The sequence below is a fragment of the Nematolebias whitei genome, unplaced genomic scaffold, assembly GCF_014905685.2.
Source record: "Nematolebias whitei isolate Nwh7 unplaced genomic scaffold, NemWhi1 Nwh_scaf_104, whole genome shotgun sequence".
In the NCBI taxonomy this organism is placed as follows: domain Eukaryota; kingdom Metazoa; phylum Chordata; class Actinopteri; order Cyprinodontiformes; family Rivulidae; genus Nematolebias; species Nematolebias whitei.
This window is the reverse complement of record NW_023618649.1, coordinates 1-13551: the sequence shown is the minus strand read 5'-3', so window position 1 is coordinate 13551 and position 13551 is coordinate 1. Positions and strand designations below refer to the sequence as shown.

General features: G+C 44.4%; 1 protein-coding gene across 1 annotated transcript in view; it reads left to right on the top strand.

Annotated features, from left to right (window-relative positions):
• LOC119429210 (phenylalanine--tRNA ligase, mitochondrial-like) overlaps nucleotides 1-7167 on the top strand; it is a gene marked incomplete at its 3' end in the record, with an annotated part of 16452 nt that extends 9285 nt beyond the window's left edge. The window contains exon 3 of the mRNA XM_037696885.1: nucleotides 6992-7167. Within this exon, the coding sequence (XP_037552813.1) occupies nucleotides 6992-7167 (176 nt within the window). The remainder of the gene's footprint in view (nucleotides 1-6991) is intronic.
• Between the last annotated feature and the right edge of the window lie 6384 nt (nucleotides 7168-13551).

The following is a 13551-nucleotide window of genomic DNA, read 5'->3' as shown; positions in this document are numbered from 1 at the left end:
AGGTACTAACACTAACACCATCCAGGTACAAACACTAACACCATCCAGGTACAAACACTAACACCATCCAGGTACAAACACTAACACCATCCAGGCATCCAGTCCAATGATCTGACTCTCTTCTCCAGAACCCCTGAATAGACCTTACCAGGGAGGCTAAGGAGAGTGATGCCCTTGTAATTGGAGCACACCCTCCGGTCCCCCTTTTTGAAGAGGGGAACCACCACCCCAGTCTGTCAATCCAGTGGCACTGCCCCCCAATGTCCACTCGACGTTTCAAAGACGTGTCAATCAAGACAGCCCCACCACATCCAGAGCCTTAAGGAAATCATCCACTACCGGAGCCCTACTGCCTCGGAGCTTTTTAACTACCTCGGCGACCTCAGCCATAGTTCTGGGCATACCATCCCCAAAGACCCCGACTCTGTTTCCTCCATGGAAGACATGCTGGTGGGATTGAGAAGGTCAGAGAAGTATTCCTTCCACCCCTGATGACATCACTGGTTGAGGTCAACAGCACCCCACCTTCACTGAACACAGTGTTAGTAAAGTGCTGCTTTCCTCTCCTCAGCCATCTGATGGTTTGCCAGAATCTTCTTGGAGCTGACCGAGAGTCTCTATCCAAGGTTTCACTGAACTCCTCCCACAGCCGAGCTTTTGCCTCAGCAACAGCCAAGGGTGCAGACTGTTTGGCCCTCCGGTACTCCTCAGCTGCCTCCGGAGTCCCACCGGCCATCAAGGACTGATAGAACTCCTTCTTCAGCTCGACAGCGTCCCTTATCCGGGGTGTCCAACACCGAGTTTGTGGAAGGCCATCGTGAGAAGCACCAACAACCTTGCAGCCTCAGCTCAAGACGGCTACCTCAACAACTGAGGTGCAGAACTTGGCCCACTCTGACTCAATATCCCCCACCGCAGCTGGGATGTGGTTAAAGCTTTCTCTGAGGTGTGAGTTGAAGATCTCTGACGGCTTCTTCTGCCAGGCATTCCCAGCAAACCCTCACTACATGTTTGGGTCCACCAGGTCTGTCCGGCATCTTCCCCACCATCTGATCCAACTCATTACCAGGTGGTGATCAGCTGACAGTTCAGCTCCTCTCTTCACCCGAGTGTCCAAAACAAACGACTGCAATCAGATGACACGACTATGAAGTCAATCATCGATCTATGACCTAGGGCGTCTTGGTGCCACGTGCACTTATGGACACCCTTATGTTTGAACATGGTGTTCGTGATGGACAAACTATGATGAGCACAGAAGTCCAACACCAGAACACCGCTTGGGTTCAGAGCAGAGGCCGTTCCTCCCAGTCACGCCCCTCCAGGTCACACTGTCATTACCCACGTGGGCATTGAAGTCCCCCAGTAGAATAAAGGAGTCCCCAGCTGGTGCACCTTCCAGCACCCCCGCCAAGGACTTCAAGAAGGTTGGATACTCTGAACTGCCATCTGGCACGTAGGCACAAACAACAGTCAGAGCCCGTTCACTGACCTGAAGGCGCAGGGAAGCCCCTTTCATCTACGGGGGAAAACTCCAACACATAGGCACCAAGTCGGGGGGCTACAAGTAGACCCACACCAGCTCAACGCCTCTCACCATGGGCAACTCCAGAGTGGAATAAGGTCCAGCCCCTCTCAAGAAGATTGGTTCCAGAGTCCATGCTGTGCGTCGAGCTGAGTCCAACTAGATCTAGTCAGTACCTCTCAACTTCATGCACAAGCTCAGGCTCCTTCCCCTCCAGAGAGATCATGTTCCATGTCCCAAAAGCAGCTTTGGTAAACCAGGGTCAGAGCACCAAGGTCCATGCCTTTGACCACTGAACATGGAGTCATGCACCCGACTTTTGTGGCCCCTCCTGCAGGTGGTGGGGCCACTTCTCTCATTTTTATGTGTTTTACTTCCGAGGAGCCAGACTTTCAAAAACGTTTCTATTTAGTATAACCCATAGTTTTCCAGGCTTCTGAAGATTTTTCATTGTTTTGTTCAGACTTAAGATGCTTTCACACTCCAGTGTTTTTAGATGAAAACTTGTCATTCCCTGATACACAGGTGAGACATTTAATATTCCCTAAAAATCCCTCTCCAGCTCATGAACTGTATCTGAAAGCCATGTCTTTAAGAAACAGGACCAAATCCATCAAAGACCTGAGAGCTGCTCCATCCTTTGGTAGATCATCAGTTTTTTAGCTCTTTAAAAATCACCTTGTTTGTGGTCTGTCAGCTTGTGTTATCTTTGGTATTTTTCATCAATTCATCAAACGAGATGAGAATAAATTGTGTTTTTGTGACAAGATTATATTAAAATCTGTCTCTTTAGTAGCAAAACAAACCATTTTGTGCAATAATTTACCGTTTTACCCAAAACATTACCTGAAGAACTGAAACTCATCAACCATCTAACCTGCCTCAGGTCTTTATGTTTTTAACACTTTTATTCTTTATATTTGTTTGTCTGTTGATTTTCTTGCCTCTTGACCTAATGTATAAAACATATTGACAGTGGGGGGGTTCCACACCAGCCGGTACCAGTCACTTCCTCTGACCCCACCGCCATCACCGCTATCGCACAAAAACACGCAGTCAAAGGGGTCACACGGCGGTTACCCTGTCCCCCGCTAAAGTGCTTGTTGTCAGCCCTCGTCTGCACTAATGAAGAACATTTCAAGTGACTGTTGGAGGGCAGAGAGGGAAAGGAGGGGGGGGGGGGGGGGGGACTACATTGGGAGAGGGGGTGAAAAGGGGAGTTAAACAAAAAGTATCAGCAATAAACATTTTACAGTGAGATGAGTGATAATAAGATGCTCAAAGGCAAACTGAGAGAATAAAGAAGGAGGCTGATGATTAGGAGCAATAAAATGAGGACGGGGAGGTGGAAAAGAGATTATTAAAGTTCTGAAAGGCAGAAACAAGCAGAGAACTAATGTGAAGCAAAATAAAAGACGCTGCTGTCCACTTCTCAGTCCTCGTTGGTTTTATTGATGAACTCCGTTCCTTCAGAGACATCAGGGGAACTCCGCTCATCCCCTTCCCCGGGTCAGAGCACCTCTCCTGGGCCGAGACGCTCCACTGTCTGATCCACAAGTAATCAGCTGAGGTTGCCCAGAGCCATGCAGGAAACAGCGTCTGTGTGCAGAAACCAGAACTAATAGAAAATGTTTTGTAATGCACCTGGAACAAATCACATTTTATTGAGTGAAATAGAAACGTGTTGGCTTGCAATAAGCAAACCGTGCAGAACTTCATGAAACAATCAACTCATTGTAAACCGGGCCGCGTTTTGTTGGTAGAATAAAGTTAGACGTTAGAAGAAATTCGAATTTGTTCATTCCTAAATAGTCGGGAAATGTAAATGTGAGGTTTTCCACTCTAAACATTATGGGATACCTCTGGGGAGACCTCAGAAGATCAGTGCAGTAAAGACACGTCAATGGTCTGACGAGATCTGCAAGACTTAGGAAGAATCGATGGAAATCCTGTGAACAGAACCAATTCATTATGAGCCGAAAGAGCAGAGCGTTTAGTGTGTTGGAAGGAAGACTGACTGACGGTCAGACCTGACGGTCAGACCTCGGACTCAGGAAGGAGTCGTGGCAGTTTTATTGTCTGGTCCATGTGGGTTTTGTTGATTTGAAGGAGGTTTACAACTCCAAGTATCCCTTTGAGGGTATTTTGTTCAAGAAGATTTTGTTAGTATAAATTAATCCACTCCACCTAATTATTCAGTCAGGTTTAGTGATTAATACTAAACCAATTAGTAGTTATAATACTTTTGAGTCATTGTCTCGAAGTCTATCCCATCCTAAATGGAAATCAGAAAAGCTACTTTTACTAGTTGTTATATATCGTCCACCAGGCGCTTACTCTCAGTTTTTTGTCTGAATTCTCAGAATTATTAACTGACTTATTATTAAATACTGATAAAATCATCATAATGGGTGATTTCAATGTTCATGTGGATGTTGAAAGTGATAGTTTAAACATAGCCTTTAATAATTTAATAGACTCATTTGGTTTTACCCAAAACGTCCGCACATCTACTCATTCTTATCATCACACTCTTGATTTAGTTCTGACCTATGGTGTAGAGATTAAGGACTTGGTAATAGTTCCTCAAAATCCTGTTCTGTCCGACCATTTTTTAATAACTTTGAGTTTACATTAAATGACTACACAGTCACTGAGAGTAAATTTCATCTCAGCAGGTGCTTATCAGAAAATGCTGTAACCAAATTGAAACAATCTCTTCCATCAATGTTTTCCTCTGTCTTGCAGAGTAATGCATCAGAGAACAGAGACTTAGATCATCTAGTTGATCATCTTACAACTTCAATGCAAACTTCACTTGATAAAATTGCTCCACTGAAAAAGAAAGTAATCAATCAGAGGAAACTGGCTCCTTGGTTCAATTCTGAGTTACGTACTTTAAAGCAGCATCTAGAAACCAGGAGAGAAAATGGCGCTCTACTAATGTTGAAGAATTTTATTTAACTTGGAAAGATAGTCTGCTAACATATAAAAAAGCTCTCCGTAAAGCTAGAACTTTATATTATTCATCTTTAATAGAGGAGAATTAAAATAACCCCTGGTTTATTTTCAGTACCATAGCTAGTCTGATGAAAAATCTTATCGCTGCTGATTCATGTATCTCTACAACTATAAGTAGTGATGACTTCATGAGATTCTTTATAAATAAAATTGTTTCAATTAGACAATTAGAGAGAAAATTCAAACCAACATTCCTACTATCGCCTCTGGTTCTGTGTCAGATGAGACAACTTTAAAAATGTCACTAGAACCTGATTTATGTTTGGACAGTTTTTGTCCTGTTGAGCTCTGAATGGTCAAAAATAATAACCTCGTCCAAACCATCCACATGCCTGCTAGATCCAATTCCAACCAGACTGTTTAAAGAGGTATTTCCATTAATTAATAACCACGTCTTGGATCTAATTAATTTGTTTCTAATAAATGGTTATGTACCACAGAGCTTTAAGGTTGCTGTAATTAAACCTTTACTTAAGAAACATAACCTTGACTCATGAATCCTAGCCTATTATAGATCTGTATCTAATCTAACTTTCATCTAAAAAATTCTAGAGAAAATAGTTGCAGATCAGTTACATGATCATCTACAAATAAATAATCTGAAGAGTTTCAGTCAGGGTTTAGAGCTTATCATAGAACTGAATCTGCACTGGTAAAAGTCACTAATGATATTCTCATGGCCTCAGACAATGGACTTGTGTCTCTACTGGTCCTGTTAGACCTCAGTGCTGCATTTGATGCAGTTGATCACAATATTTTACTACAGAGACTTGAATATGATGTTGGGATTACAGGAACGGCTCTAAAGTGAATAACCAACATAAGACCGCTGTCCAGATTCATGACACAAAGTTGGGTTTGCTCCCGGTGCGGGTTGGACTCCACCAGAACTGAACTCCTCCAATCCTATTTGCAGGATCCGGTTTGGGAAACCCCGGTCTTTTTGCAGATGATGTGGTTCTGTTGGTGTCTTCAGGCCATAAACCTTAAAGGATGAGGGTCAGCTCCTCTGAGTCTGAGTCTGGTCCTTGTATGGTCGGGGTGCATCTTTGCCTCAAGTTGAGTTTAAGTATCTGAGTGATGGTAGGACGGAGCAACAGGTCAGTCCTTGTCTGCAGTAATGAGGCTGTTGGTCCGGTGTGTCATAGAACAGTCAGAGTTTTGTTTTTGGGGTCAGGTACTGACCTGGCCTGGATTACAGTAACAGAAACCGTTAAATCATGTCATCTGAACCAGTTTCTTTAAGTGAGAAACGTTTCAGCCCCATCCAGAGGACTTCCTCAGTCTACGGTCTGCCAGCAGATCTGTCTCATAGTTTGCCTCACTGCTGGGGACGAAACGTTTCTCACTTAAAGAAACGGGTCCAGATGTCACGATTTAACCTTCTTGTTGTCGTCTACCTGGATGATGGAGCCTACAACACTTTTTCAGAGACAGTTCAGCTGCTGGATCCAGTCAGGTAGTTTCAGCAGCTGAGCCTCTGGCTCGCAGAGTTTGTGTGTCTGCACATCGTTGTCGTGTTTAAGAAACACTCGCTTCTGTCTTTAGAAAGGAAAGAAAGCTGGACTTTAAAGGTCCGTGTTTTTGTGTTGATGGTTCTTGGTTCAACCAGAGTCGTCTTTGTGGCTCGTCCTTTTTGTTTCATGGTTTCTCCAGTCTAAAGATTATTATTTTGGATTATTTTTCTTTTCTGTGTTGAATTTTGAGTTGTCAACAAAATGTTTTTTGTTTGCACTTCATCTGCTCCCGACACTTGGGTCTGAGTTTGGATCCTTTGTCACGTCTTCTTCTGAGAGGGTCCTCTGACCCTCATTAATAGTTCTGAGTCTGTCCGAACATGCCTGTGTTGGACTGGTCCAGGACAAACCCAGGTCTTGGTCTGAGTCTGAAGGTGCTGACGTCTGGTGGACAAGTCAGGGTGGTTTCAAGGCAGGTTCCACCCGGAGGACACCTGGGGACTGATGTCTACTGTTTCTGGTCTGGGAGCACCTTGGGGTCCCTCAGGATGTTCTGGAGGATGTGGCTGAGGAGGTGGAGGTGTGGACCAGTTACCTCCCAAAACCAAATAAAGTCTGGTTTCTTCATGAGGCCGGGTCAGAACTGGTTTGAGCTCAACACCTGTGCATGGCGGCTGCTCTCGTCTGAGATCAACAGAAGCACCGGAGGATCTGAACGTCTCAGTGTTTGATATTAAAATGAAGAAAACAAACTCCTTCCCTGGATCTGCCTGTCAGAGTAATAAAAGTTATCCCCAGAATAATAACCTGGCACACGAGGGACTTTAGTCTCACACTGAATAAATGTCGGTTCTTCTGTCGCCTGATGAACTGTACCGCCTTTGGTTTCTCTCCTCAGTCGAGCGATCTCTCCGAGCGCTGGTTTGTTCTGACTCTGTTTGATTCATGTTGGTGATGTTGAATTAAGAAGGTTTCATTATTGTTTCAGCCTCTCAGTAAGTATCCTGCGCTCCACAACGACATCGCCTTCTGGTTACCAGACGCCAAAGACAGCGAGTCGGAGCCAGAGAGCTTCACCGTGAACGATTTCTACGAGTTGGTGCGAACGGTGGGAGGAGACCTGGTGGAGAAGGTCACGCTCGTGGACGAGTTCACGCATCCCAAGTAAGAAACCCGCGACAACACTCTTGGCCCGATGTTTTTATTTAACTGAACCCAAGTGGACCGATTCAAAGGGTTCACTGAGTCCGTTTGGGGTTCGGTACACGAATGACTTGATATTAGAGCTGCACCTGTACAGGTGATGAACAGGGAGGTCAGGAGGAAGATCTGATCAAACATGGCTGACGAGGGTCTGAACCACAAACACGTTTCTTTTTGAACTGAAGCACCGGGTTGTCAGAGTCCAGAATGAGTTCAGGGTCCAACATGGACTTCAAGGCCCAGACCGGTCCCCAAACGCTTGGTTAGGACCACCTGGGCAGTTTAATGTGGTCCAACGCTGCCACGACCCAACAAGCTTCTGCAGTTTCACCACCTGAGATGGAATCAGCTGCTTTGGTTTTATCATTCGCTGCTTTAAAACACAGTTTTTATATTTTTATTTATACAACTGTTACACGTCAGAGTGCAGAGCAGCTTACTTAGATATAACTGCCCATAACTGGTTAACTGGTCACCATTAACTTCACACAGACTCTCCCACCATTTTCATCTTTAAATCACTTCTCGGTCTGCTGCCTTCATACATCTCCTCCTACATGTCTCTGTGTGAGTGCAGCTACAGCGTGCGCTCTCAGGACATCATTACCTGCAGTGTTCCCTCAGTGTGGACTGAACTAGACAAAAGGACCTTCTCCTGCTCCGCTCCTGTTTCCTGGAATATCTTGTAAAAAGATCTGAAGCTCTCGACCTTTGACCTCTCTAAGTGGCTTCAAACATCTGTTCAGTTCCTGTTTTTAGTTTTCTATACCGTCTTATAATCTGTTTTTATTTCATTTTATATCACTTCCTTTATTTACTTTTTTTTTTTTATTCTTTTTTATGATTGTTTCATTGTTGTCTGTACCTCGTCAGTGGTTTTCATTTGAAACAGGTTTCTCTTGAAAAAGAGTCCTCGTGACTCAATGAGACGAACCTGCAGAAATAAAGGTTGACTTGAATAACATTATTATTATTGTTATTATTATTATTATTATTATTATTATTGAATAACACGATTACTGCTCAGATTTATTTTGCCATCTAGTGGTGAAGCTGCAGATTACATCAAAATGGATTATTTTGCTGTTAAGGTGAAAGTTCCATGTTTGAGTGCTTATAAACCCTAAATAATAATAATAATTAATAACAATATACACAGAATATAATACAGAATAATAAACCGGACACAAGAATGGAACAGGAAGTTGAAGCTGAAACCGTGACCCAAGCAGCAGTTTTTACGTTTGAAGCCCAGAACTAAATAATGGAGATAAACCTCGTAGTGTTGAGTTGTGTTGGGTCGTGCAGTTCCTTCAGATGTTTTTCTAACCTTCAGCTCTAATTGGGTGTTTGATGCGTCATGCGGGTCATGTGACTCCATGGCTGGCTCCTCTCCTGGTCGTTGGTTTGTACTTTGACCCTTCTGGGCTGCCGTACGAACATGCCAGAGGAGAGCTGGTGGTACCGCGTTCAGTCTCTGGGTAAAAGTTCTGGTTCTGTTATACAGTGGACTCATTTATATTTATACATAAATTATAAATGCTGTGGTGTTGGACCACTCTACTTTCCATCACTGAGGGTTCTGCTCAGCTCTCCGAGTTCTGTTGTAGACCAGCTGCTGGTGTTGGGATCATGGTTCTGTTGGACCCAGTTTGGTCTGTTGGACCCCAGAACCCTTTAGTCTACAGAGGAGTTCTAGTCCATTCAGAGACTGACAGGAGCCCAAACCATCAGCCCTCCACCACCGTGCTGACAGCTGGAGGAGCTGTTGGCTGCAGTGCATTCTGGGTAAACATCTGTCCTCTGGTCTGGTTCTGGACCAGAAGACTTGTGGTTCTTTCAGATGAAACTTTTCAGACCTAAGTTGTGCTGCCATGTTGTTTTAGATGACCTTTGACCTTTGACCCTTGAAACTGTTGAGCAGCTGCTTCTCCGAGGTTATTGCTGATGTCTTTCCACCCCGGTGTCGTGTTAAAACACCTGTTCTTTCAGTCCAGACGAGTTCTGTGAGTTCTGAAGGCAGAGTGGCCCCTCGGACCAGGAGCTCGTCTCCAGGTGTCCTGTATGAAGTGTGAGACCGTCCTTCAGGGTCGTCTAAGTTCAGTCTTGATGTTGGAGACGTCTCACGGTCCCTCCAGGTCCGAGAGGCTGAAGGTGACCCGGTAAAGTCAGAACATCAGATCAGAACCAAGTGGAGCTGGACTGAAGGTCATCGTGTGTCTGAAGCTGATGGAAACAGCTGATGATGGTGGAGTCGTCAGTGTTAATGAACACACACACACGTGCACACACACGTGCACACACACACACACACCTGTTAGTGTCGTTCTTTTTGCCGTAAATGACAATGGAAAGAAACTCAGCTGTCCTTGGAGGACACCTCTGAGCCTGCAGAGCTGTTGACGTCTCATTTTTTAGGAAGTTCCTGTGTGTGTGTCAAAATGATGTGAAAAAGGAGTTCTCAGCCATAAGGTACCAACCTCCCACTGCTGCCCTTTACACACACACACACACACACACACACACACACACACACACACACACTCGTCCGACCTTGCTGTAGTGTGTGTGTGCACAGCGAGAGCCCTGCAGTGCGTAAAAATGTCCGACACTATTCGTCTTTCAGCGTTTTAATGTCTTTTTAAATATCAACCTTTTCCCCCATCGAGCTCACACGCGCGCACGCGTGCATACACACAGACACACACACACACACTTACATTTCCTCCTGACTTTGGGTTTAAAGGTTTTGAGGAGATAAATCAGCCGCCTCCTGTTGGATCAGACGTTTGTTTAAAACTTTATCGATAATTGTTGCAGAACATTTAGTGAAATGTGAGGTGGTTTGTTTCATTTTGACTCTTCTGCTTTGAACCAGCGTGAACATCTGAACATCTGAACATGTGAACATCTGAACATCTGAACATCTGAACATCTGAACATCTGAACATGTGAACATCTGAACATCTGAACATGTGAACATCTGAACATCTGAACATCTGAACATGTGAACATGTGAACATCTGAACATGTGAACATCTGAACATGTGAACATCTGAACATGTGAACATGTGAACATCTGAACATGTGAACATCTGAACATCTGAACATCTGAACATGTGAACATGTGAACATGTGAACATGTGAACATCTGAACATGTGAACATGTGAACATCTGAACATCTGAACATGTGAACATATGAACATGTGAACATCTAAACATGTGAACATGTGAACTGTGCCGACACGTCAGGAGCAGTTCCTGTCAGAGTTCAGCAGACGGAGCAGCTTCAGATTAAATCAATTCCTGAAGAACGTCCCATATCATGACGCTGCCACCACCGTGCTTTACTGTTAAAGAGGATCAGGTCTTAGTGGTTTTAAGCAAAGGCCCTGATCTCCGTGGAGGGTTTGGTTTAATCCGGTTCCGTGAGTCTCCTCCTGGACTCTGTCTTTTGCTCGGTGAGGCTCGTGACTCTCGCAGGTCGTTGTTGCTGCTCTGCAGGGTCAGGTCTGTCCTCCTGAAGAACCACCTCTGACCCGTCCTGGGGGTCTGGTCGTCCTCACAGGATCTGGTTTTCAGCCGTGAAACTGGCACCGCCTCGTCTTTTTAGTCCTGATCTTTGCAAAGCAACTAAAAACCGGAGTGAGTTGCAGCAGCTGTTTGTCTCCACGCTGCACGTTTTCAGTGCACGTTGCTCTCCAACCCATGAGGTGCGTTCTGTGTGTAAACTGATCCGAAGCCTGCTCAGAGCGGCCGGAGGCTGCAGCCTCTCCGTTCTCTCCTCCGGCTCCGTAAACATCTCGTGTCGCAGCAAATCAAAGCTGATGGCCATGATGCTCCACAAATCTGCTCTCATCGGTGGGAACGCAGTCGGCTGAGACCAACCGCATTAATTCGATCAGCCGACAGAGCTGTCAGTCAGGCTGACAGCATCCTCCCCCCTGCATGACTCCCCCGGGAGGGAGAGGCGTGTGAGCAGCTAAAACAAGTTCAGGCTCTGTTTCTCCTCCTGACAGGGTTTAATAAAAGTTCTGTTAGCTGTGGTGGTGGACCCAAACTAAACGAGACACGGAGAATCCAGATCTGACACGTCTGAGACCTGAACGTCCCCGAGCGGACGTTTGAAACCACCTCCGAAACAGGAAGTAATTAGGAACCTACAACAGCTGAGCACCGCTTTGGGTGGGCGGAGTCATGTCTGTGGAGGAGTTACATGGGACACAGAGAGTTTATATTTGGTTTAGTGCTTTAGACCTTCCTGCTGCCTTCGGTACTGTGGACCAGAACGTCTGTCAGGACTTGAGCAAGCGGTCAGTACCAATGGAAATCTGACCAACAGGAGTTCTTCTGTTCTGCAGCTCCTCAGAACTGTGGCGTCCCTCAAGGCTCTAGTCAAGGTTCACAGTCTTTTAACCTTTGTGGTCCATTTTTTAGAGAACGTAACATCTGTGCATTCACTGTTTCGTTGATAATATCCAGGTTTTTCCTGCCCTTAAGTCAGAACCACTCTTGAGATGTTGCAGTAAAACCTGAACCTAAACTTCCTGAATCTAAATGACAATCAGTCTGAAGTCACGAGTTTTGGTAAAAGACTTGGTCTCTTGGCTTCATGTGGTCTCTCTGCTGTCAGGAGTCTGGGTCTTATTTCTGCTTCAGATCAGACAAACACATAAATCCAGTTTTAAGTCTCCTTTCCAAAGACCTGGAACTGGTTCAGGCTTTTAGCCTCTTGGACTGTTGGCTTGGATGAATCGTTTTAAAATCTCTTACAAGCCGTCCAGAGCACAACAACTGATCCACGGTCCTGGTTTCCTGTCCGGTCTGGATTGATTTTAAGAACTTGCTGCGTGTTTTTTATTGATTTTATTCATTTATGGCCCCGTCATGCTTCTATAATCTCCTTAACAACAAGTCTGCAGAAATATTTAGATGTCAATAAACAGGCAAAAATAAATTAAAGGACTAAAGGGAACAGCTGAATGTCTCAGGTGTTCAAACGACACAAGCAGTCCCACACTCGGAGCTGATCCACACACCAGGCCCTGAACATTCCTCCGCTCTGATCACATGTACACACAAAACAACTCGAACTGAACCAGTTTATAAAGTTAGACAACAAATCTTTATTATTTAAAAACAAATCTTTATTTAATAAGTAATGATTTATTTATTTAATAATAAACGTATAAGTTCAAAACAACAAACAATGAAAAGTGACTCGTCTCATCAGACAACAAACACAAAAATAACCTCAAGTTGTTTCTGTTGAATTTCAGGGAAGTTTTTGAAACCGTTTCATCTTTAAACCCAAACACTGGAGCCAGAATGAGCCGAACAGCAGCTAAAATTAACCAAAAACCAGCTGAAATAAGCAAGAGGCTGAAAAGAAGAACAGAAGCTGAAATGAGTGAAAAATAAATGATAAAATTAGCAAAACAGTAAAATAAGCCGAACAGAGGCTGAACATAGACTAAAATAGCATGGGCCAAAATCAGAAGGATGAAGTACTAAATCAAGAAATTAGCAGAATTTCAGCTAAAATTAGCATTTTATTAGCTAAAATGAGAACAGATACCAAAATAAGCAAAACAAGGACTAAATGAGGGAAACTGTGGCTAAAAGCAGCAGAAGATGAGCTGAAATGAGCCGAACAAAGACATTTTTAGACTTTATATTTTTTGATTAATGTTTGGATTTGTTCTGGACCAATCAGTCCTTCAGAACTGGGTTCCTCGTCTGAGCCCGGTGGTTTTCGGCTCTCCTCTCGCTAAAAACCCTCGGCTGATAAAACGTCTCGTTAACATTCTGAGACTGAAGGTTTGGGCTGAAAACTGCAGGGTCCAGCCGGTCTGGTGGGTTTGGACTCGGTCCTCGGCCCAGTCCGCCTTTTGATGATGACCTTTGACTGAAATGATGGGCACTAAGAGGTCCGCAGAGGCCCGGTTCTGACAGTTCTGCTGAGAGGTTAAAAAGCCAAACACATCAGGTCTCCGGAGTCCTCCAGACTCTGTTTTATTCATCAGACACTGAGACACTCGTCCTTCACCTGCAGGTTCTGGACTGAAACACTCAGAACTCATCGTAAAGTCCTGGCCCAAACACCGGACCAGGACTTTCTCCTCTAATTAACTAAACCAGAACCAGGCTTCAGTTGGAACCTACATCGAGCTGAAGCCAGTCAGAGCTTCTGGGAGCCAACGTAGCTTGAGTAGAAAATGTTAAAAATAAACTAAATTTAAATAAACTAAGGTTAAACCAAGCAGAAATGAGGCTGATCAAAACAGAAGCTAAAAAGATCAAAACAGAAGCTAAAATGATCAAAACGGTACCTAAAATAATCA